Raw genomic sequence first — 24805 nt, forward strand, 5'->3', positions numbered from 1 at the left:
GAGCACAGCTAGGGGGCGGTGCAGTGTTTGAAGGCCGCAGAGAAACGCACAGTCTCACTGGGCCACTCGCGATAGATATGGAAATGCACACAAAATGCTGCGCTTCCGAACTGAGATAAGGAACCGCAAGTGAGGACAGTCAGGATTGCTGGGAAAAAACACACCCCCCCCATGCAAAATACAACTCTGGAATTATCCAAGACAAAGCATTTAGGAAATTGGGTTTGGAGTGCAGTCGCTGCCGCAGAATCCTTCTCGCTCGCTCGTATTGTTGTATCTGTGTATGATTCGCACAGTTTTGGCTTGCGCCTTCAGGACGACTCGGGCGGTACTGACGTTGACGACCGTGTGGATCTTGTGAGAGCATCCCTACCGCACAACCCATTCCCTTCACCAGGATGGCGTTAACGATCTGCACGAGATTTACCGACGAATACCAGCTATTTGAAGAGTTGGGCAAGTAAGCGTGCATATTTAAAATTGTTCATAATCTGGCAGCATCCCGGTGACTGTCAGATTGTTATATAATAGCTTGCTTTGGCCGAGGACGTTGATTCGACGCTGTAGGTAGACTACGCGCGTGTATGTGTGTATGCTGTGTAGATTTATTTGTGATTTAAAATTGAAGAATGAACAACATAGCCCTACAGTTATCACATCACACTGATTTTACCTGTATTTGATTTAACATGCATGGTCTATCGACTGATAGTCTTATGAAATGCCGTAAGACTGCCAAATCATTGTGCAAAGGCTTAAGCGTCTTTCCTCTTATTCGTCCCAGTATTTCGAACCAAGCATCCTCATTTTGACTAGATTAACAAGGTAGGCGTCCCACTTGTGAGATAGTGGTGCCGTCCCCTGCAACAGAAATACATACGCGGTAATGCGACAGCGGACCCCGGCGATGACACATTCCACGGCCAGCCACCGAGCCGCGGTTAATTAAGAGTCACAGACTGGGGGTTCCTGACTAAACGGTGATTGGAGACAGTGAGAACGATGAGAGAGACAGAGTAAAAGACAGAGGGTAATGAGGTTGCAGGGATAAAGAGAGAGATGCACTGAAGTGCGCGTGTGTTTGCGAGTGCGTGTGTGCGTACGTGAGCGTGCGTGTGTGTTGACCAACCTGCAGTCTGCCTAGGCCTCGCGGTCAGTCTTTGGCGGCCGTCAGCCCCGTCTAACATTCAGTCACAGTCTCTCTCCCTCAGTTATATTTCATAATCTTGTGTACAGCATATCACAAACAGGTCGGTCCTTCGGAAAAGGTCAAGCAAGCTATTGTGACTGAATCATAGGGAATGCCATCATACACTCAAGAGAGGCCTCGGAGGCAGGACGATTTACAAGACTTCTTTAATTTCTGTAATGCGGTCCTAATGTTTGAGGAAGATGCACCATGCATTGTGGTTTGACCTATGGGCTACATTAAGATAATATGACAGTAAACTGTATTTTAGACCCCACTCCGCCATAAACAAATTTGACTTACATGAAGATAATATTGCATTGATCTTTAAGAAGACCAAACCTAGGTTGTGTGAGAGAAGAGCAGCTTCTCTCTGATTTCCCTCAAAAAGTGCAGCTCAGAGATGCAGCCCTTCCTCCCAACATGACCTAGATTGTACAATCATGTCTGATTTGCATGCATGTGACTGAACCCCCCCCCCCCCCCCACTCCATCTATTATAAACAACATGCCAATATATTAAGAACAACAGAAAGCCACCGGCCTTAAAAAACCAGGGGGAAGTTTGAAATATACATATATTCTTGTTCATGTCCATGTTGTTGATTGAAGCAGGTGAAGTTGTTTGTAGGCCAAAGGGGGGGCGGCCATGTTGAGAAACCACTCACCCAAATTTCTTTTACTTCACAGATGTGAAATGCTGTGAAATGATGACTCACACTGTTTGTCTGACCTCTATTGATCACCGCCCATATTCATAACCCCCATATTCATAACGTCCTTAACCAAATCCCTTATATTCATAATACATTTATCAATAATGCCAATATATAACACTAATATGTATAGGTCATATTCATAAAACCCATGTTCCAAACACTCATATTCATTACAATACTGTGTGTGTTCGTTTCAGGGGAGCTTTCTCTGTGGTCAGGAGGTGTCTGAAGATCTCCTCTGGCCAGGAGTATGCGGCCAAAATCATCAACACCAAGAAGCTTTCTGCCAGAGGTAGGGAATGGCAGCGCACACACACACACACACACACACACACACACACACACACACACACACACACACACACACACACACACACACACACACGCACACATGCACACACACACACGCACACATGCACACACACACACACACACACACACACACACACATGCACACAGATACACATCCCTAGTGGTGTGGAGTCACATGGGAGTGAGCTGTGAACAAGTCTGCTCCCTGAATGGACTTAGAGAGGAGAGAGACAGAGAGAGAGCAAGCAGGGGGGAAGAGAGGGAGACAATGAGGAAGAGAGACAGAGAGAGAGCAAGCAGAGGGGAGGAGAGGGAGACAATGAGGAAGAGAGACAGAGAGAGAGCAAGCAGGGGGGAAGAGAGGGAGACAATGAGGAAGAGAGACAGAGAGACAGCAAGCAGAGGGGAGGAGAGGGAGACAAAGAGGAAGAGAGACAGAGAGAGAGCAAGCAGGGGGGAAGAGAGGGAGACAAAGAGGAAGAGAGACAGAGAGAGAGAGCAAGCAGGGGGGAAGAGAGGGAGACAAAGAGGAAGAGAGACAGAGAAGAAGGGGAAAAAGAGAAGGAGGCCATAGGAGCTGAGCCTCATCTGGGTCTCCGTTGATTAGGACTGGTTGTATGAGCGTGTTTGTGCATGTGTGTGTGTGTTGAAGTGTGTTTGTCCGTGTGTGTGTGTCTATGCACACGCGTGCGTGCACAAGTGTGGGTGTCCTTGCTGTATTTTGCAAGGGAGACTAAGAGAGCTGAAGTGTTATGTGATTTATTATGCATGCGTCCATGACAAAAGAGTGTATGCTTTGCCCACTTGCAGTATGTGTAGGATGAGTCTTTTCCTGTGTCCTTTTTTTGTGAGGTTAGACTCATGTCTTATGTGTAAATGCTTGAGTTTCAGTGTGCGTCTTTGAGGGAATGTGTGAGTTTGTGTTTGTTGTGTGTGTGTGTGTTTGCGTATTGATACAAGGCCCTGGCCGGGCCTGTGGTCCCAGGGGTAGATCTCTAGCAGAGCCGACCCAGTTCTTTCACATCCGTCACTGTAATTGTAGCTGCCGGCTGGCTTGCCTGGGGGCTTGGGACACACAGACACACGCACGCGCACACATACAAGTTCAGATTCATGCCCCAACACACGCACACATACACACACCATTACAACGACACAGCATCCAAAAAGCCTAGCACCGGCAGTTAACTCTTATAACCAATAGCATGTGCTACCTATTGTGCAAATTAATTTCCTTTATATCCAATAATGTGCTCTGTATTTGCTTATCCAAAACAATCACATCCCTCACTGCTAAAGCTGTCCAGAACTTGGAACCAATCATTTTGAGCTGCTCTTTCCTTATAACCGATTGATCCCCTCATCTCCTCTCACCTCTTCTCTTTGCTCTCTGTGTAATGGATACCTAATGAAGAGCATCAGTATCTCTCCATTTGCATGATGGGACTGCGTTGAAAAATCTACCCATGGCAGCGGTATTCAAATCCAATTTTAGGAGGTCCAGTCACACAAATGTTCCTAAGTAGAAAAGGTCCAGACCAAAGATATTGTCAGTATCGGTGCTCTTGTAAGTCACCACCTGCTATTGTCAGATTATCAATTATCAATCAAATTATTATTTGGGATACTTGGTTACAAGCCATTCTCACATTCACAGTCTTGTGTTGGAACTTTTTTGCTCCCAGTCCCAACACTGCTCTCTTCAAGAGACACATTTGCATAAATGCATATGATAGGATAGAACGCGGCCCCGGGCTAGCGTTCCCTTAACCCTGCTAGACCAGGACATGGACTGCTGTCCGCCATTGGAGTATGACTGAGCTATGGGTTATCTCAACAGATACAATCACACACACATACTGGCAAACAGTCAGTAGAGGTTTCCCATGCCAGGCATACTGCTGTGTTAGATATGGTCTTAGCCTCTTTCTGTGATAAGCTCTGGAATTGCAACTCTGGTGGGATGATGACCCTCCACCCTATGTGTGTGTGCCTATGTGTGTGAGTGTGTGCTTGTGTGTGAGGGAAGGGGCTTGTGTGTGTGTGAGCTTGTGTGTGTGGGTGGGTTTGTAAGCTTGTGTGTGTGTGGGCGTACATTGTGTGGATATCAGTGGGATGGGCTTAGGGCAGGGTTGGTGGTGAGAGTGCAGGAAGATCAGTACTGGGCTATGGGTGTGTGTACTGTATTTGTATGTTTCATTTTGTGTGTTTGTGTGTGAGTGCATGTGTGTGTGTGTGTGTTCCTATAGAGCGTTTTACAATCCTGCAATCTGCCACCTGATTATACAGCATTTCATTAAGAGCACCATTTCAGTCTGGTCTGTCCATGAGAGAGTGACAGAGATGGGAGAGAGGGGGGAGGGGAGGTGAAAGACTCAGAGAGAAAAAGGGAGAGGGAGAGAGAGAGAGACAGAGAGAGAGAGAGAGAGAAGGGGAGAGAGATACAGAAGGAGATAGAAGAGAGAGATTGGAGGAGGAGAGAAAGTGAAGTTGATGATGTGTGTGAGTGAGCGCAAGAGAAACAGAGAGAGATGGAGAAGGCAAAGGAGTCAAGAGAAGGGTGTAGTTGATGACGTGTGTATGTGTGTATTTTTCACCAGCTTAACCACTCCTCTCCGACATGCGTCACTCTCACTCTGCCCTGACCCTCCACCCCCCCCCCCACCCCCCACTGTCTGAGTGTATGCGTATAGATCGAGTGTGCATTGCTATGCTATGGACTGAGAAGGGTTTTGGTTGGTTGCTAGAGTCACTAGGGTGTGGCACAGAGAGACCTGTAACCCTGTGGCGCAGGTAACACGGCAACAGCCATGGTAAAGGTGGCTGTAGTGTGTGTTCATCCCTCTCTTTCTACTTTTCTTGTGTGTGTCACATTCTAGATGGTCATCTATCCCTCCTCTCTCATCCTTCCATCTACTTTTTCTCCTCACCTCCAAAAAGAGGAAGAGAAAGAAATTGGGTGCAGGAGGGAGGAAGAGAGAGGGAGGGAGAGATGAAGACAGAGAGGGAGGGAGGAAGAGGGGGAGGAGGTATCACATGACACACTGGGCACCGCAAGGCTAAAAATAAACGCTGGTCACACACACACACACACAGTGAGAACACCCTGCTTTCTAGGCTGTGTGTTTGTTCTACTTGGTGCTCACATTTTGTGGACAGACAAACTGTTGAACAGTAACCTGGCCAACGTGACAGTTACACTGCAACTGGGTGCATGTGTCTCAGTGTTTCACTGCAGGAGGCTGTGTGTGTCTGCTACACTGCTGCTGGATGTGTATGTTTGTTACACTGGAGCAGGGTGTGTGTCTCAGTGTTTCTGGTAAAAAAGAACCCCCAGCTTGACTAACTAGGGCATGAGACTCTGAGGAAACAGCTAGGACATTCTTAATAAGAGTGAAGCTCTCTCTCCCCCATCCCTCTCTTTCTTTATTGCTTTCTTTCTTTCTCTCTCCTCTCTTCTCTTCAAACCCTTTCCACACCTGTTCCTCATTCTGTTTCAGTTCTGTAGTTACTCACCTTTATTCTTCTCCTCTTCCTCCCTCTCTCCTTTCCTTTCCCCCTCCCTCCTTCTTTGACCTAGCAGTCTGTTGTTGAATGAAGGCCATTGAGTCTCTTTGATGAGTGTGTCCTAACTGGTGTCTGGGTGCGCTTTCTAAATTATCTCACTGGGTTCTCTCTCTAGGTTATTTCTCTAGGTTATCTCTCTAGGTTCTCTATCTAGGTTAACTCTCAAGGTTATCGCTCTAGGTTATCGCTCTAGGTTATCTCTCTAGGTTATCTCTCTAGGTTCTCTCTCTAGGTTATCTATCTAGATTAGCTCTCTAGGATCTCTCTCTAGGTTCTCTCTCTAGGTTCTCTCTCTAGGTTATCTCTCGGGGTTCTCTCTCTATGCTCTCTTTCTGGGTTGAGAGGAACAGTTTCACCTTGTAGAATATTTGAATCTATAAGGATGAGATTCTATAATGCAACACTATCGTGGTACAGTGGATAGTCACACTCTGAAGGTGTTTGTGTGTGCTTGTATTCCCCAGTCTAAGGTTCAACCTTGAAAAGGCACGTCTTTTTAAAGGTAAGTGTGAGAGTAATTTGACAGAACGAGACAGAGACTAAAAGCAAAGTAAAGGTGTAGTGAGACAAGAGCAGGGAAAGGAGAAATGGGAGGAGTAGAGGGGGTGTGCAAGAAGAAATAGGGAGGAATGTGTGTCTTTGTGCAGACCTGTTAATAGTGACATGTAAAAACAACTGCACATGTTAATATTCGGTTCACATGTATTGATGTGTGTATTTGTGTGTGTGCATGCATGCGTGCATGTGTGAGTGCGCAGCGCAGGCGTGTGTGTGTGCATGAGACTCTAATCCATCCCCTGTAGTGTTTACTGAGCCTCACCCAGGAGGCAGGTCTCAAATGACTGAACAGAAGAAAATGGGCCAACAGCTGTGTTTATGTGTGCATATTTATGTGTGTGGGGGTGTATGTGTGTGTTTGTGAACACGCGTGCATTGTTTCCTCCATATACTGTGATAATGTTCCATGATAGATGGAGACAGTAGCACAAAGTATTAAGATACTCTTGAGACATTCTATCTTTGACAAAAAACACCTCTTGTTTCTCTCTGTGTGTGTGTGTGTGTGTGTGTAGAACCACTGGTTATCCCCGGATGCCCTGACTCCATAGAGAATATTAAGTCTGATTTCATTCAGAGCCATTGGAGGGTGACAGACTGAGTCTCACTGTCTCAGTGAATTAGTGTGTGTTAGTCTGTAATGTAGTAGAAATGTGAAAATCAGACTATGGAGAACACGTCTACAGTCCCCTGGCCATGATATCTGTCTGCCTGTGTATATCTCTGATTGCCTGCCAGTGTGTCTCTCAGTCTGTCTGCCGGCCTGTTGTCTGTCTATCTGCAACATATTCTGTAACAAGATCCTTAATATGAAAACACATACACACACAACCCTACTGTGCTGCAGTGCGGTTGATCGGCTGATCGAATGGGAAACAAGCTGCCAGAGAGAGAAAGAGAGATGGAGAGAGGCAGAGATAAATACACAGGACAATGTTTGCAACAAGCGTTTACAAGCACGTGGAAGCCAATGTAGTCAAAGGTTTCGTTTGAATAAATGATCGACCAAACTTGTGTTCCTAAAATATTTAGTTCTACAAATAAAAAGGGTGAATCTGGGAACAGCTCTGGTTTTTCCCAGGGCTGTTGTTGGGGGCAGAGATTGTCCCGTTTTAGAGATGCTAGTGCGTGACTGGTATTTAACCTGTCATCTGTCTGGACAATAAAGTTGCCTCCGTACAATTTCAAAATGCTGATGCCTACAAACTACAGCTTAAACGCGCAAGCAGAAATAACCTTTGATGTCTATTGTGGGTTTGGACTCTCTCACACAAGTAGTAGGTCGAAAAACGCAGTCAGCCTGTCACAGTATATTATTGCTCACCTCTTAAGACTTGCTGGGGGAGGCAGGCTGTCTTTCAGTGTGTGTCCTTTCTGTAGGGTTGGCTTTATATGCAGATGTTATTATAGCTGTTGGTTGGCGTAGTTGCCTGAGATTGTGAATAGTGGTAGAGTAGTTTGTATGTGTAAGTTGTGTGTTTAGGTGGATACATGTATGAGTGGAAGCTCAGGGACGTCCATTTGCATGCAAGGCTAGTTCCACTGCAGAGGAGAGGAGAAACCTGGCACTCTGATTGGTCCAGGAGTTGCTAGACAACAGATGTCTGACCAGCTGGTAGGTAGACTACCTGTGGAGGAAGAGAGAGAGAGAGGGAGAGGATGAGAGAAGGAGAGGATGTGAGAGAGAGCGAGACAGAGAGAGAAAGAGGGAGAGGAAGTTTGTATGTTGAGAAGAGAGGGATCGAGTATGATAGGAGCTGAAAATATGTTTGGTGTGTGTGTAAGAGGATGAGGGAGAATAAAAGAAGATGACAGTGAGATAAAGGCCGAGAACATGAGAGATAAGGAAAGAGTTGACCTTGTTCATATTGCCAAGTAATGACTACAATCGTTGTCTTTTCCTACTGTCTATATAGCTGTCTATCACGCACACACACACGCACACACACAGGCGCGCACACGCACAAGTTTGATTGAACTGGGCCCGCAGTTTCCACAGCGTCAACAAGAATAGAGGAAGGAGAAGAGGACGAAGGTGAAAAATAGGCGTCCTATTTTATTTGGAAAAAAATACAACCCTCTGCTCATCCCTCTCTCTCTTTCTGTCCTGAGGCGAAGCTGAAGTGGGTCGCCTCCACACTGTCCTGAATCAGATCAGTAGATCTGAATCTGACTCTATCAAATTGAATCTGACTCTGTGATTTTGAATCAGAATCAGGTGACATAATTCTCCTCTACTGCGACTAACGTGGTGAGAATCGGGAATCGCTCCCAAACACATGACACAGAATCATTCTGTTCTGCTGATCCCTGTGGGATTTCACTGGTCTGATTCTTAGATTACATTGGCCCACATTGGGTTCTGTCAGATCAGATCGCTCGTCTCTTGATTTCTCTGGTTTTGATGTTCAGTAAAATCAATACCATGGCAAGAGTTCCTGTAAATGTGACCAGTCTTTTTAGGTAAAACCGTATAAAAAATCCAATTGATTGGAATTATCTGTGATTTAGGATCAGCAACAACTCTTCTTGGAGGGTGGTCCGGTAAGTAGCCTCACTGTCTAAGGACCCCAGGTTATGGTCATAACCTAAGGTTATAGCTATAGACTGTGTCTAGCTGTTCTAGTGGTTCTGATATTATCCAATTCCATTGGAAGGGCAGTGCTAATACGTGGTGATGGGTTTAGACACTGGACATAAGCAATGCGCACCATTCATACACCGACACACATGTGGTTTTGGACAGAGCTCTCCCAGCTCCCTAGGGACATCTGTGGAAGCGCTAGGATCTGTGGCAATGGAGATTTCATCCCACATCCCTGCCTCAGCTTTGATAGCAATCTCTTCCTGTAGCTCTTCCTGGTATGCCACTAGCATGAAGGACAGGATATTTATATATGCCTGCTCTCTCGTGGAGGACGGGAAGCAGTCAGCCTTGGCAGGCAAGGTAGACCCAGTAGGAGTCAGAGTGGCCTTCTGGATGGGGTGTAGATGAGAGGCCACTAGCGGTTCAACTGGAAACATGTATTCGAGGCCATTTTCCACCATTACCGATGCAGTCGAGTGCCGACTCTCCCTAAATGGAGTTGAATAGGGCTTCCAGGTTCCAGGTGATGGAAGCTTCCTCCAGGCATCCGGGGGAAACAGGCATAAATAGTCTTGCTGTTGTTTGACCGTAGGTGGATATCCTTAAGGAACGAGTTGGTCGCTCGAACTGTGGACAGTTTAGATACGCTCCCTACTGGCAATCGCAGCAAGATGGAGCTTTCTGAGTGGCCAGCGAGTAGAGGTGTTTTAATGACTGGAGAGCCGTGCGTCTCCCCTCCTCCAGTGCAGGCGTCTCTGTTGGCTGACATGATAAAAGCGCTTCTGCGAGGGCGTACCCACAGTGAAATGCCAAAACAAACTTAAGGGTACCCCTCCATAAAACCAAAAACCTTCCTGTGTAGCCCCATTGTGTTGGCGAGGTATTAAATGAAGCATTGGACACTTTGTACTGGGTCCGTATTCCATTCTTGTCCGGTCAAACTGGTTGGGTAAGATAGAAAATAGCAAATCATCAGAACACTGCACTTTGCAGTATATGGATACTGAAATTCAACATGGCACTAACCATATCTCGGTTTTGTGAGTTTCAATCCAGGCTCTCACAAAGCAAGAAACATGGTATAAAAAAAAAAACGGAACTAATGGAAGGATTGGGAGACATAATATTAACATTTATTACACCTACACCACCTAACAATGCAGGCAGACTTTGACTATTTGACTAGTTTTGTCTTTGTGGCAGTTCAGTATGGCCTGAAGTTCGGTGGTGCGAAGCTAAGTTGATATATCAGGTCAGTTTATTCTGGTGGAGTTTTGAGATAAAAGGAGGGTTCTGTTGAAATGGGGGACATGACGTTTATTTATAGTGTTTTCATCCATTACCTCTGCCAGCTGTCATCTTACGGCCATGTGTATACACACACACACACACACACTCACCAACACACTAGCTTGCATTTACACACAGATGCTCAGATATGCACATCATGCCCTCCAGTGGTTGTAATGTCAACTGGAGTCTGAATAGAAATATAATAATCTTTTTTTCCTGCCCCCCCTCTTTTTTCACAGACCACCAGAAGCTTGAGAGAGAGGCGAGGATTTGCCGTTTATTGAAACACCCCAATATTGGTAAGATGCATGTGACTGAAAACACACACTTGCACATCACATTATAATGATACACGGCAACACAATAACATATTCTTCGGTCAAGAAATAACTCCACAGATAACTAGTGGCTTTGGCTTTTACAGTCCTGTGACGCCCACAGTTATCGGATTGATTACATTTTACTTTCAAACCTTTAGATTTATTGATTGCTTTCAGGATGTGAAGTTTATTTACAGTAAGCGAATATGTCAAAAAGTGCTTCTCAACAACATTACCTACCCTGCCTTTATTACTGGCTCTGTTAGGATGTGTAAGGTATCTGTTTACATGATTAGAACACGCTGTTTGGCTGTACCACAAGAGTGACAGTAGTACTACTGAAGCATGTAGTTAGTGGGAATTGTGACACAATGTTTGTACTGTCAACGTTTCAAGGAGAGAATTGTTCTTTTTTCACATCTTTACTTTCCTCCTTCTAACAATCTTTTCTGGTTTTCTAGTTCGTCTCCATGACAGCATATCAGAAGAAGGCTTCCACTACCTGGTCTTTGATCTGTGAGTATACTGTCTGTCTTTTCCTCTCCTCCCGCTCTCTCCTCCCTCTTCCTTTCTCCCCTCCTTCTCCCAGACGCTCCTTTCTTTTCTTCTTTTCTTTCATCCCTCTCCATGCTCCCCGATTCTCTTTCCCCACCCACCACTGTGTATCCTACCCTTTACACACAAGTCTTCATGCATGCTAACACACACACACACACACAATGTCCCCATTTCACCCAGCATGCAGTGTGGTTGGATAGCCAAGAGCGGCCTGCCAGGGAGGCTCAGGGGTGGATCTGTTGTTCTCACTAAAGACACACACACACGCACGCACACACACACATGCATGTACACACACTCACAGACACACACATTGGACTGTTGTATTTGTGTGTGTGTCTAATGTCTCTCTCCTGTGTTCAGGGTGACAGGAGGAGAGCTGTTTGAGGACATTGTAGCCAGGGAGTACTACAGTGAGGCTGATGCCAGGTAGGCAACACACACACACACACACACACTGCTGAGGTCAGCAGCCCTTATGTCCTGCTGTGTGTGTGTGTGTGTTTTTTTATCCCATATGGTACCCGAGGTGTGATACATCTGCCTTGTCTCTCATCCAGTTATTTATAAAGGTGATTAATGATACACTGACTGTGCTCTTCATCATCTACACTACCAGGGTTTGAATACAACCTCCCCAGAGACAGAATAACAGAGAGAGAGATAGAGAGATAGATAGAAAGAAAGAGAGAGACGTTTAGGAAGAGGAGGAAGAGATCCTGGAGAGGGTGGAGTAAGGAGGAGTAATATAAAAAGTGCATTGAGGAAGTAGAACGAGAGGAGAAACAGCATCACTGACAAAAGGCGAACGTAGGGATTTAAGATGTACCGATTTGCAGCAAGATGTGTGTTTTAGTTAAATGATGAACGACCATTCCAGTATCATAAAGCAGCCTCATTATCAGACTGAGTTAGGGCTAGGGTTCCTTCTTTGTTTGTTCTTGTTGTGTTTAAGGGCGTTCACTTATGAACTCAACCCAGTTGGTCCTTTGGTATCCACGTGGAAAAGGTGAAATACATCAACTTTGTTTCTTGAAATGTTTGTTTTCTTAATTCTCCTTGCTCTCTTTGTCTCTCTTCCTCCTTTTTGTCTCGCTCCTTTCTTGCTATTGCTCCATCCCTCCATTCATTCCTCAGTCATTGTATACAGCAGATTCTGGAGAGTGTTCACCACTGCCATGTCAATGGAATAGTGCACAGGGATCTCAAGGTTTGTATGCCAATGCTTCACCCTCATAATCACACTTTTACAACACCTACATAAACATCTTTATCGCAGTCGAGCTTTTTTTCCAGCCACATCTTGCAAGTTTTGAACGTAAATTCCCTGCCACACCAGTTCCCTCAGCCTTCATAGCATATGGTGGTAGTTATCCTGCTTGCGTTTCATTAACTGCTGATAAGAATACTTATAAAGTTGACACTTTGTTGTGTTTGCAGACATGCGTGTAGCCTAGTCTTAGTTTGTTGCGTTTGTCCCCCAAACCTCAGCACCTTCATGTTCCTCTCTTCTGGGTGTAGTGTGCCTTGTGACACTTCCAGGAACTAGACCTCCCTCCTGTATCATTACCCAGGGGCTGCAGTCCCCTGCGGAGACTGTGTGTGTGTGTGTGTCTTTGTGCTGAGTACAGCATTACAGTGACAGGGAAGGACTGTGCGTGTGCCACTTAGATAGCATATTTGCATAATTATGTAAAAACGGTGTTGAGATGTGAAGCATTTTTAGCAGAATGAATATTCTGAAGGGGTGAGGAATTCTGATGACTTCCCAAGGAATTGATATTTGCGGTGGGAGCAAGAGAGAGAAATAAAGAGAAACAGAGAGAAGGAAATAGAGAGAGGGAAGGAGAGGGAAATAAAAATAATGAGATGGAAAGAGGGAGGGATGGGGATATAAGTGATCATTTTGAGTGTCGTAACAGAAGCTGACTAGTCTTTATTGTTATTCTCTCAAGCCCAGAGTGTAAGACACAAATGGTATTGGGTAAAATAACATTCTTTACATCATTACCAAAATGTTGAGTGTTAGCTAAGCATGTGTGAAGTCTTTTGGATCAGAGGTTTTGCACTGATTGGAAATATTATATTGAAATAATCGTATTCAGGTTGTCTTGTGCCTGTGTGTGTGTGTGCATACGTGTGTGCATAGGTGTATAGGCAGGTGTGTTTGTGTTTTAGTGCTTGTTTTTCTGCTGCTCATCTCCAGCTGCTGTGAGCTAACCCTAACCTCTGACCAAGAATATCCTCTCTCACTGGTCTGAGAGCATGGGATCGGTCGAAGCAAAGGGAGGCAGTTAGCCTCACACCCATCCGCTCTCTTTGAAATCTCTGATGGGGAGTGAGGGGAGGGCTCATTGTCTCTCTGTTTTAATTTAAGCTATAGTAGGTCTCCCTGGATGCTGGTCTGGGGTCAGATTGGTGCTGTGACCCCTAACAATTGAGGTTAGGCTTCGGTTGGGCTAAACTGCTCCCAGATCAGCCTCCACTGGCGATTCAGACTCTGAGAGAGTGCCAGACCTCTTATCTCTAACCTGTTTGACTCCGCCCCCCCCAGCCTGAGAACCTTCTATTGGCCAGTAAGCTGAAGGGGGCGGCGGTCAAGTTGGCTGACTTTGGATTGGCCATCGAGGTGCAGGGGGACCAACAGGCATGGTTTGGTGAGTATCCACCTAGCCAATCAATAATCAGATATTGAAGGGGTCAATCAATCAGCCACCCACCAACCCATCAATCACAATCAATTAGCCACCCACCCACTCCCTCACTCAATCAATCAATCAATCAATCAATGGAACAGCCATCCGTGTAGTGTAGAGTGACTTCTCCTTCTTGTATCTTGATTCGCAAGTTTTGCACTTCTCCTTTCTCGTTTCAACCACTTCCAACCTCTTGCTCTATCCTTCCTTTCCGCCCACCCATCACCATCCTTCCATCCCTGCCTCCCCCCGTAATCTTCCCCATCCCTCCATCCATGTATTCTTCCCCAACCCTTCTCCATCTCTTTCTGAACCCTACCCTGCTCCATCCCTTCCCGCCACTCCTTTCTCCATCCCTCCATCACTGTCTCCCCCCACTCTTGTCCATCCCTGCCTCCCTATGATCTTTCGTCCCTCCATCCCTTCATTCCTGTCTTCTCCCCCTCAGGTTTTGCTGGAACTCCGGGCTACCTTTCTCCAGAGGTGCTGAGAAAAGACCCATATGGCAAGCCAGTGGATATGTGGGCTTGTGGTAAAAAAAAACCCTCTAACCTCTCACCTTCACCCTTTTAACTTCACCCTGGAGGTCAGTTCAGATCTTCATTCAGATAGTCTTGAATGTCAAAGCATGTCACTTCCTCCCAGGGGTCATCCTGTATATCCTGCTGGTTGGCTATCCGCCATTCTGGGACGAGGACCAACATCGCCTGTACCAGCAGATCAAGGCTGGGGCCTATGATGTGAGAATGCACATGCCCTTAATCTTTCTACTCACTACACTTACTGCTTTATCTCTCTCCTTTCACCAGTTTCTCTCTGTATAAAGTCACATAGATAGATAGATAATTGATTGACTGATTATGTGGATGACTGTTGTGTGTCCTGCCAGTTTCCATCTCCGGAGTGGGACACAGTGACCCCTGAAGCTAAAGACCTGATCAACAAGATGCTGACCATCAACCCTAGCAAACGTATCAATGCCACCGAAGCCCTGAAACACCCCTGGATCTGCGTATGTTTCAGACACACACACACACACACTAACATGTGGAATGCTAACATGCTAAACCAGTACCGTCTAATTCCTTCAGCTACAGCGCACTCATTTCAATACAACACAACACCAGTTCCTCCTTCCCTTATCCCTGCTGACATTGGTTCTCTCCTTCTCTCCCTCCTTGGTGCTCTCCACCTGCAGCAACGCTCAACTGTCGCCTCCATGATGCACAGACAGGAGACGGTGGAGTGCCTGAAGAAGTTCAACGCCAGGAGGAAACTTAAGGTTGGACCTCTGTCAACCCTCTCCTTCTGTTTCTTCTCCTCTAACACCTCTCCCTCAATCCTGCCTTTCTCCATAACGACCGGTTACACAATTACCTGCCTGCTTTTCTTCTTGCTCTGATGTCCTCGCCTGTTCTAACATGCTCTGATAACAAGTGGGTTTCCAACTACCCCCTCTCCTTTCCTCCTTCTCCTCCTCCTTTATTCCCTGCTCTCCACTCCTGCAGGGAGCCATTCTGACCACTCTGCTGGTCACAAGAAACTTCTCAGGTAGGTCTCTTCTCTCTTTCGCTCTTTCTCTCTTACTCTCTTTCCCTTTCCATCAGTTTTTGTCCTCTGCACTCTCTTTTCTTACTGTCAGTGTTTTCCATTTTTTTCCTAACGTCTACTTCTAGCTTGCTTGCTTTCCCGCTCCTCCTTTCCTATCATGACTTTACTTCTGCCTATTTTGCCTTCTTTCCCCCACACCTTTCACTCCAGTAGAGGTCAATAGCTAACTTCCATTCATGCTAGCACGCATAGTGTTGGTTAAGGTGTTCCACCAGAGAAGAACTACCCACACCTCTCCCTCCTCTTGGAACAAATCCAGTTACGATTTTATGATTTGATTTATGTTCTTTTATAGACCTTTAATTCATAAGGCTGCTTTCTGTTCCTCCTTATTCATTCTCTTCTTCTATCCTGTTGAATTTTCTTTCCTTCCGTTGTTTGGGATGTGGTTCCCTGAGAGGTAAGATTTCTGGAATGTTCTCAAAAGGGAATGTTTTAACCCTGATAAGTAAACTGTGTTGCCTGATCTCACTTCCTGTCTATTAGCCAATCAGTAATCCTGTTTGCACGTCAGTTCTGCGTCTTCCGTGTTTATAAAGTAACTTTAAATGTACAGCTTGACTATAGAGCCATACAAATCTGGTAAAACAATAAAATGCTGTGCAGGGTGACCAACCCCTGCATGCTATGAAACAGCATGTTAAGATATAATAAGATAAGAAAGTTGTATGCAACAAAGATGTTTGTGTGTGTGAGAGCGCATGTAGGAGGCATTCATTGTTACAGTAAATGAAGAATGACACTGGCATGTCAGATATACAGATCTCCTGATTATTTAGACAATGCATCCATATACCAAATAATTATTTAACCAATATATAATGTATCTAATTGAATCAAATGCTTTGTGGTTCATATCTGAATCTGCATATCTCTAATATGCTCACTAAGTCATTAAGAATACCCCCCCACTGACAAGACACGTACATTAAACTCAAAACGAAACACCCGAGTTTGGCCCATCGCCTCGTCCCATCCTGTCTATCTTCGATGCACGTGATTGGTGCCCTGCATAAGAATGATTTCCTGTCAGTGGACACCTTTGCATTGCATTATGGACCTTGTTGGACAGGGCTCTTGAGGGTTTGCACATTGAGCTCAATATGGCGTGAGCTGCCTGTTGCATGTTAGTTTGGGTTCCTCTGGGTAACTTGAAATTGACATGTTAGTTTTGAGTGCTACATGTAACTCTGAAGTTGACAGTTTGTATGAACTTATTCTCTACAGCAGCCAAAAGTTTGCTGAACAAGAAAGCGGACGGCGTCAAGGTGAGTTCTCAAAAATGTTTGTTCAAAGGCAATTCAGATTGCCTCCACTGGAATGGAACAATGACAGACATGTGCCTGGTTCCACTTCAGCCCCTAGTCGCTTCCCTTAGCCCTCCCCCCATCTGATCTGAAACAACAGGACAGGTGACAGCATTGTGGAACAGCCACCGACCAAATTGCTTACACCTGTCAAGCTTCTCTAAACCATTGCCCATGCAGACAAAGACTATCAGAATTGGAGGGCTGCTGGGAGAAATGGAACTAGGCCCTTACAATGTCTGAGGAGCCAATGGATGCACACCAATGACTGGACAGTCATTCTCACCAGTGGTCTATTTAAGGCGATGTTATTGTATTGCATTTTAGATTGCATCTTGTTTATGTCTCTTCAGTAGCATATACTGTATACAGTGCAGTATGTATTAAATACTAGGATATCTTGTTTCACCCTTCTCTGTCAGTGGTCATTGTGTGCTAGGATCTGTGCTGTTGTTCTCTAAACACGCTCCATATCTCTCCTCCACTGGGGTATGTTTCTGATCTCACTCCCAGATCCCTCTCTAAAGTGTCCGTACGTCTGTGTTTGTATGTGCCCCATCTGAAATGAACACTTAAGAATAAGGGTGTGTGGGTATCCAGTATGTGGGGTAGAAATACTGAGTGTGTGTGTGTTTGTGATAGGGCGTGTGTAAGTGAGAGAGTGTGTGTAAGCTTTTTTTGAGTTGATTTGAGATTGGGCTTCTGGCCGTACATGCCCTTTTCTGAATCAGTGTCTCTGCTCGGTGTGTCACTCAGGAGGGTGTGTGTGTGTGCTATGTTCTGTCTACACCCCCCCCCCCCCCTGCAGGTAAACAACAAAGCCAACACAGTGACCAGCCCTAAAGAAACTGGCCCTGCCCCTGCCCTGGTATACACACTCACCCCCCCTACACACACACCTTCCTCCCCACCACCCTTACCTGTCCCACTGCATGAAGCCATACCCCTAAACCATCTTACCCCCCAACTGTTACTTTACCCAGAAGGATGTGCTTTGGTTTGCATGAAACCCTTTTGAAACCTTGTCATTCCAACAGCAGTGGTTTTCCAGAGCTGTGTAGCTGTTGTCATTGTTGTTGTCAAGTGTTGGTTGTTCTGTCTCTTTGCTGCTAACTAACACTGAGTGGAGTTGCTTGGCTTGAGTGGAGGATTTGGAGGATTCAGGCTCTTCAGGCAAGAAGACAACCTGGGTCAAAGACTACGCCCTATCCTGTGTGTTGGCTTAGCCTGCCTCGAATGGTAGATGGGTGGGGCTTGGCACTTCTGTGACTTACCCATTGGCTCCATCATACCAGGCAAACTAAATCAAGCGCAAATGATAAAGATGGTTCTGAAGTTATTTGACCCAGGTCTGTCAATGATTGACAGAGGATTGTGCATGGTGTTTGCTGATTGTTTGGCTGTATTGGTCACATGACTGTTGCTTTGTGTGATGTCAAAAGCTTCACGTGCATTCACACAGACAGCTGTTTTCATGAACATGCACATGCACACACACACACAAACACACAAACGCAATGATGCAGGACAGGTGAGCTCAAGTGGTGTACCTTTGAGCAGTCTGTGAGTCGTCCGGAGTTTCAGAATCAGAGTCAATCATGATAAACCCTCATCTTACTTAACTGAGGCCAGAGCCCATGTCTGAGAGGGGGGGGGGAGGGAGAGAGAGAAGATAAGAGAGAGAAGAGGAGAGAGGGATGCCAGCAGATGAAAGGAGCAGACGGAGGAAGAGTCAACAGGAGACATGGAGGAAAGAGGCTCTGGGGAGGAAGAGAGCAAAAGAAGGAGTCGAAGGTGGGGGAGGGAGGGACTTAGTGAAACAGCTGGAGAGAGAGAGAGAGAGAGAGTAAGAGAGAGAGAGAGAGAAAGAGAAAGAGAGAGAGGGGGGAGAGGGAGAGGGAGAGGGAGAGGGAGAGGGAGAGGGAGAGGGAGGAAGGAGATTGTCAATCACTGAGGTTAATCTGCCAGATGGATGTCAAAGACACCAGCAGTGTCTGACCCCCTCTATGTGGCTTAGCGTCATTGAGCTTCAAGGATCATGATAGACATATGGGTACTACAGAATGCACACAGACACACACACTCCTGCTGGCTTCTCCTTCCTCCTTTTTTTAATACCTTCACTCTTCTTTTCCACCTTTCTCCAGGAACCTCAGACCACAGTCATCCACAACCCTGTAGATGGAAACAAGGTACACTTAGTATGTGTTTACAATGTATGTGTTCATATATATAATGTGTGTGTGTTCAATGTTTGTGTGTACGTGTATTAATCATGTGTGTATGCCAGTGTGTAAATGGATCCAGGTGTGTCGTGGCCCCTCTAGACACAATGTGTTTATTTCTCTGTCCAGGAGTCCATAGAAAGTGCCAATACCACCATAGAGGATGAGGATGTTAAAGGTAGGAGCACCCGCCCCGCCCTCCTGCCATCTCTCTGTCTGCTCTCTCACATGTCTGCCTGCCTGCCAGTCTAGTCTTCTTAGTATACTTGTAGTCTGTGCTAACAGTGTACACCCTGCAACCTTTTCGTCTGCTTGTCTTCACCCTTTTTTCTCTGCGTCTTCAAGAGTGTATTTACAGTATACAGTACATGTCATTTCTTATCATATCACTTCTCGTCTTTTGTCTTTTTAAATATCACTTCCTTTATTTAGTTTCCTTTTTTTTACCACACTTCTGGAATGACTATGTTTGTTTTTCTCCCCTTCCATGTACACACACACCCTCCACAACATGCACATGAACACACACATACACACTCACTCACACACCTTCCTGAACACACACACACACACACACACAAATACACTTCCTCACACACCCATCTGATCACACACCCCTGTGTGCCAGTGCTCCGTCTGGGGAACTTTGTAGGCAGTATCTTGAGCTCTAAGGGCTGCTCCTCCCAGACCTCGGAGCCCAGGCAGACTCCCACCTCCTCAGTCCAGAGTAAGTCCCTCCTGGCTGGGGGAGACTCCCTGCCCTGCCCTGCCCACTCACCATCCCTGGAGAAGAGCAGGATAGCAGAGTAGATTCTCCCCTCTCTCCCATCGGGATCCTACTGCCTCTCAAACTGCCTCAGCCTTAATCCACTGTTGTCCCTGCCCCTCAACCACCCAGGCTCTCCTTTTTTTGTTTTGTGTATTGTTTTGTGTTTCCCCTTATTCTCCCTGAGCAGTTTCTCTCTGTCTCTCTCTCTCTCTCTCTCTCTCTCTCTCTCTCTCTCTCTCTCTCTCTCTCTCTCTCTCTTCCTGTCTGTCCCTCTCCCGTCTCTCACTAACCCAAACATTGAGTCACAGTTGACTTCGATAAAAAGCGAAGGGACATAGACACAAACCCAAACATGCACGCTTAAACACGATGACTCCCAGTGACACACACGTACGCATGCACACATGTACACACAATACGTCTTGTGTAAGCCTTCTTTTTCTCTCATATCAAAATGAGTAGTCGAGATATGAAGTGCTACATCTGTTCACAAATCTGTGTCTGTCTGTTGGATAAATGATAAGTCATGTTTTCACTATTTCCCAGCCTGCACCAATAACAATAAAGGTAACTGTCACCATCTCCCAGCTTGCATCCATAGAGAATGCAGTAATGCAGAGCTTTAAGGAGTGAAGGAGAGTCCTCCATCTAATATGTTCTTGCCTTATAGAGTATTAGTCATGGGAAGCACTGGAAAACTGAATTCGGTTTTGTAACTGGTTTTAAAGACAACACAAAATAATTTTAATTACAGATTTTTGGTGTGCTTTCCATCACTAATTATGGTACCTGCAGCTTTGTAGACTAGAGTCCATTTTAAACTTGTTTGCTTTGAAATCCAGTTCATTCTGGAACGAGGACCCTCTGAATACATTTCCTGACGTTCCATACCCATTATCCTGCCGACAGGACCCGGGTTACTGACGCTGTGTGTGCTTATGTGTTTCAGCCCGTAAGCAGGAGATCATTAAGGTCACTGAGCAGCTGATTGAGTCTATCAACAACGGAGACTTTGAAGCTTACGCGTGAGTCGTGTGGGTGTGTGAGTGAAAGAGAGTTACTGTATGTGTGTGGAATTTTAATAGGCCTACTGTGTGCTAGTCAATATTGCGCATAATACAAATATTAAGAACGTGTTAAATGTTGGGATTCACTTCGTTTATTATTATTACAATATTACAATGTTGAAGAAAGGTTTAGAGTCACATTAATATTCAGTTTAGCTAGATGACTTGTTACTCATCACGTTCTAAGCCCCTCCTGCTCTGTCATTGGTCCCCAGTAAGATTTGTGATCCTGGCCTGACCTCCTTTGAACCTGAGGCCCTGGGCAATCTGGTGGAGGGTCATGACTTCCACCGCTTCTACTTTGAGAACGGTAAACACCATTCACCATTGTCTTATTGATTAGTGAAACCCTGAACAGGATTCTATTACCTAGTTAGGTGAAAGCATTTGACCAGGAAAGTTGTTTTGATGCTATTTCTATCATATCTCATGTCAGTCTTCTATATGGTCAGACTAGAAGCTTTTGTTCCAAAAACACTCAAATAATTGATGATGTGATGACTATAAATAGTAACAACTGTTACGCTTCAGTAGGCCTAAAATAGAACGGATAAGCCGTTGCCCTAGAAACCTCAATCATTTACCAGGCCCGCTGTCACACAACTAAAATCATCTAGAACCTTCCTTCTCCCTTTTCCACCCCATCCCATCTTACTCCCCTTTGTCCCTCCCTTCTCCGATTCCTTTCACCCTCTACCCCTCTGTCCACATCCTCCCCCCACATCTCTTCCTCCCCCTTTCTCTTCTCATCTTTCTCTCCTTTACTCACCCCCCTCCTCCTTCTCATCTTTCTCTCCCTAACCCCCTCCCCCACTCCAGCTCTGTCTAAAGGCAACAAGCCGGTACATACTATCCTGCTGAATCCCCACGTCCACTTGATCGGAGAGAACGCTGCGTGTATTGCGTACATTCGCCTCACCCAGTACATGGACGCCGCCAGCATGCCGCGCACCATGCAGTCCGAGGAGACCCGCGTGTGGCACCGCCGCGACGGGAAGTGGCAAAACATCCACTTCCACCGCTCTGGGGCTCCCAGTGTCCCATCCCAGTAGGTATACACAGCCAGTGTCCCATCCCAGTAGGTATACACAGCCAGTGTCCCATCCCAGTAGGTATACACAGCCAGTGTCCCATCCCAGTAGGTATACACAGCCAGTGTCCCATCCCAGTAGGTATACACAGCCAGTGTCCCATCCCAGTAGGTATACACAGCCAGTGTCCCATCCCAGTAGGTATACACAGCCAGTGTCCCATCCCAGTAGGTATACACAGCCAGTGTCCCATCCCAGTAGGTATACACAGCCAGTGTCCCATCCCATTACAGAAACACAGACACAGTGTCTCCTTCCAGTACAGATACTGCACATAGCCAGTGTCAGTCATGATCAGTCATACCCTCATGGTAACCAGACTGACATAACAGCAATAATATAAAATGAGATCCTTTCAATAATAGTCTGAGAAGTCTACTAACCGCTTTTGTTGTTTTCTTCTGATCCTCTGTGTTTGTGTCCTGCAGTTAATGGAATATCAAGATGAAAATCCCATCAACGATTCTCTGTGACGGGCAATCAACTAGCCAACCCCTGATTGCCCCCTGACCCCCCTATAAAGACATAACATCGCACAGGACAACAATATCAACACATTTTAATGTTAACACATTTTACTACAGAAAGTCATTGGTACCACAGACGGTGGCAGCACACCATATTTGGACATTGTCAGATGAGCTTATAACTGACATTTCTTTTTTCTGTTTTTTAAGCTGTTTTGGTATGCATTTTACATATATAGAGAGAGATGTTAAAAATCTACTACTGTAACCTCTCCCGAAAATTAGTTCTGTATTTTTATGTGTATTTATGTGTGTGCAATACGAAACATTTGAAAGATCAGAATGTTAAAATTGAGCTTGCTTTAGTTCTGGTGATGTACATATGAATACATTGTGATTGTTGATAACACAAACAGACACTAAATTGCTATTCTTGCTATCAGAGGAATTAAGAATTTACGTAAATTTATGAGCTACATTTATGTTTGCTATGAGCTAAGTCATGTTTGAATCATCAGATTTTGACACGTACTACTAATTTAACTGTAAAGAGAAGCTAAGCCGCTTATACTTTGCATTAAGATATGTTTGCCTTTATATCATTGAATAAGAAATAAGAGAATGTAGCATATATGTCATATATGAAAAATCAAGATTATTGTGTTATGCATGGGGTGGAAGGGGTATCGTGACCATATGGAACTATAATATCTTCTGTTTTGATTTGTGAAATCACTGAATTGTTTGTTTGCATTTGTTAATGTTGTGCACCGGTCCTGTCTGGAATGTTCCACTGTCCTCCAGTGTCATAGACCTGTCTTAAAATACCGAAAAACACAACTATAGGTGGTAAAATGTCTAGTATAAAAATCACAGCATCACAATGGATCAAGAGGGTTAAGAAACGTTCAGTTGGTCAAAGCAGCCCTTTCACATTTTATAGAAAAGACGGAATGAGGATAAAAAACATTTTCATTTTCAGAATGTTTGTATACCTGTATTGTACTTCCACTGTAAGTAAGAGTTATGTTGTTGTATTCCTCCTCTTATCATTTCTTTTTGTAATTTCAAACATATCATTTTGAAGAGGAGAAGCAAAGGTCTGTCCACCTGGATAAGCAGTGGTACGTTTTAGCTTAATTAAGCTTCTCTGGAAACCCATGGTCCAGAACCAAACTGAGTTTTTTAAACTACTGCAATTAGAGAACATATGAAGGGATGAGAGAAAAGAAGAGGGAGGAGGGAATGGGAAGAGAGGAAGGAGGAGAGAATAGATATGGAAGTGACTAAGAGGATGGGTGAGGATGAGCAAAAGGGCCAGGAACTGTTACAAAGTAGAGAGGGAAAGAAGGAGGAAAAGAAGAGAAGGAGAAGGAAGATGAGGAACAAGAAGAAATCCAGTACAGTATGTTGGAGAAGGGAGAGGTGATGAAGAGAGGAGAGAAGGGGTAGTGTAGGAGGTGATGGGAAGGAGAGAGGAAAGGAAGCTAGAAGACGAGGCGGAAGAAGAGAAGAACAGTGAAGGAGAAAGGTCATGTGGTAAAGGTCATGTGGTAAAGGTCATGTGGTAAAGTCATGTGGTAAAGTCTTCCCTGAGGACCTGAGCTTCTATGTGTCTGTCCTCACACCACCTCACCAATACATCAATTTATCCTCATCAATACTTTACAGTTTGTTTTTTTAGGAAATCTACAATTAACTTAATTTCTTTTTGCAAAACGTATGATGTCAATGCAATGCAGCACCCGTGACATGGTGTGTATAAATTGTTGCCGGCTTGGCAATAAATGGATAACATGTTTAAGAAGTAAATAAATATAAAAGGTGTGATGACTGCTCCATGTTGGTTGTTGTTTAAAGTTGGTGAGTGATCCAGAATAGTAATGGAAACAGGAGTTTCTTTGTGTATTCTTTAGCAATGTTAAGTTCAACCAAAATTGAAAGTGAGCCTTAAATCAAACAACGCTCTGCTCAATAGGTAGTTTACCATGGCAATGAGAAAACGATTCTTAGCCTATCATAAAATACCATTCTCCCTTTCCAATAAGAGGCAGGTGTGACGACCCTTAATTTGGACCGTATCTGTCTTGAAAGGGAGAGCATGGCTTTAAATGTATGCCTTTGTGGCGTGAAAATTGTATTTATGGAAACATATATTTCTAAATAAAACCATAAGGCTCGCGGGTGAAAACACAACTTAAATCACGTCCTCAAAGATGTAGCCTAGTTGATTGTACACAATGAGATCAATATTTTTTGATAATCAAAAACTTTTTGAGTAGTGCCAGTGGGGTGAAAAGCGGTGTTCAGCACCGCGGACAGCGGCTCAGGACAAAGACGGCAGATTTTCCACGTTCCCGGTTTTCGCTTCCCAGTCACGAGTGCGATAGGAGACAAAGCTGCAGCCAATCACCAGATTGATAATGTGCCCTGTTCTTACTTTTTTGATTACGCAGTTCTCATCTCTTT

At 45.0% G+C, this 24805-nt stretch overlaps 1 protein-coding gene across 5 annotated transcripts; it reads left to right on the forward strand.

Annotated features, from left to right (window-relative positions):
- The first annotated feature begins 331 nt into the window (after positions 1-331).
- On the forward strand, positions 332-22749 carry camk2d2 (calcium/calmodulin-dependent protein kinase (CaM kinase) II delta 2). Of its 5 annotated transcripts, none has more exons than XM_067250825.1 (21): positions 332-460; positions 2106-2200; positions 10465-10524; positions 11007-11061; positions 11467-11532; positions 12241-12313; positions 13658-13760; positions 14248-14331; positions 14445-14539; positions 14689-14811; positions 14998-15081; positions 15308-15350; positions 16638-16678; positions 17526-17585; positions 18865-18909; positions 19072-19120; positions 20258-20278; positions 20661-20736; positions 20994-21088; positions 21598-21830; positions 22298-22749. In XM_067250825.1, the coding sequence occupies exons 1-20, from the start codon at positions 399-401 to the stop codon at positions 21828-21830; spliced, it is 1563 nt and encodes a 520-aa protein (XP_067106926.1). In that variant the 5' UTR covers positions 332-398; the 3' UTR covers positions 22298-22749. The 5 variants fall into 5 exon arrangements, with proteins under 5 accessions (XP_067106926.1, XP_067106927.1, XP_067106928.1 ...); XM_067250826.1 differs by having other exon boundaries at positions 21598-21826; XM_067250827.1 differs by having other exon boundaries at positions 16641-16678.
- The last annotated feature ends 2056 nt before the right edge of the window (positions 22750-24805 follow it).

The sequence above is a fragment of the Osmerus mordax genome, chromosome 14 (genome assembly GCF_038355195.1).
Source record: "Osmerus mordax isolate fOsmMor3 chromosome 14, fOsmMor3.pri, whole genome shotgun sequence".
Classification (NCBI taxonomy): Eukaryota; Metazoa; Chordata; class Actinopteri; order Osmeriformes; family Osmeridae; genus Osmerus; species Osmerus mordax.

Coding starts and splice junctions, on each gene's coding strand:
- camk2d2 (XM_067250825.1), top strand. CDS start 399: ATGGCGTTAACGATCTGCACGAGATTTACCGACGAATACCAGCTATTT. Junction 11,062..11,466: donor CACTACCTGGTCTTTGATCT/GTGAGTATACTG, acceptor TCCTGTGTTCAG/GGTGACAGGAGGAGAGCTGT. Junction 13,761..14,247: donor GGACCAACAGGCATGGTTTG/GTGAGTATCCAC, acceptor TCTCCCCCTCAG/GTTTTGCTGGAACTCCGGGC.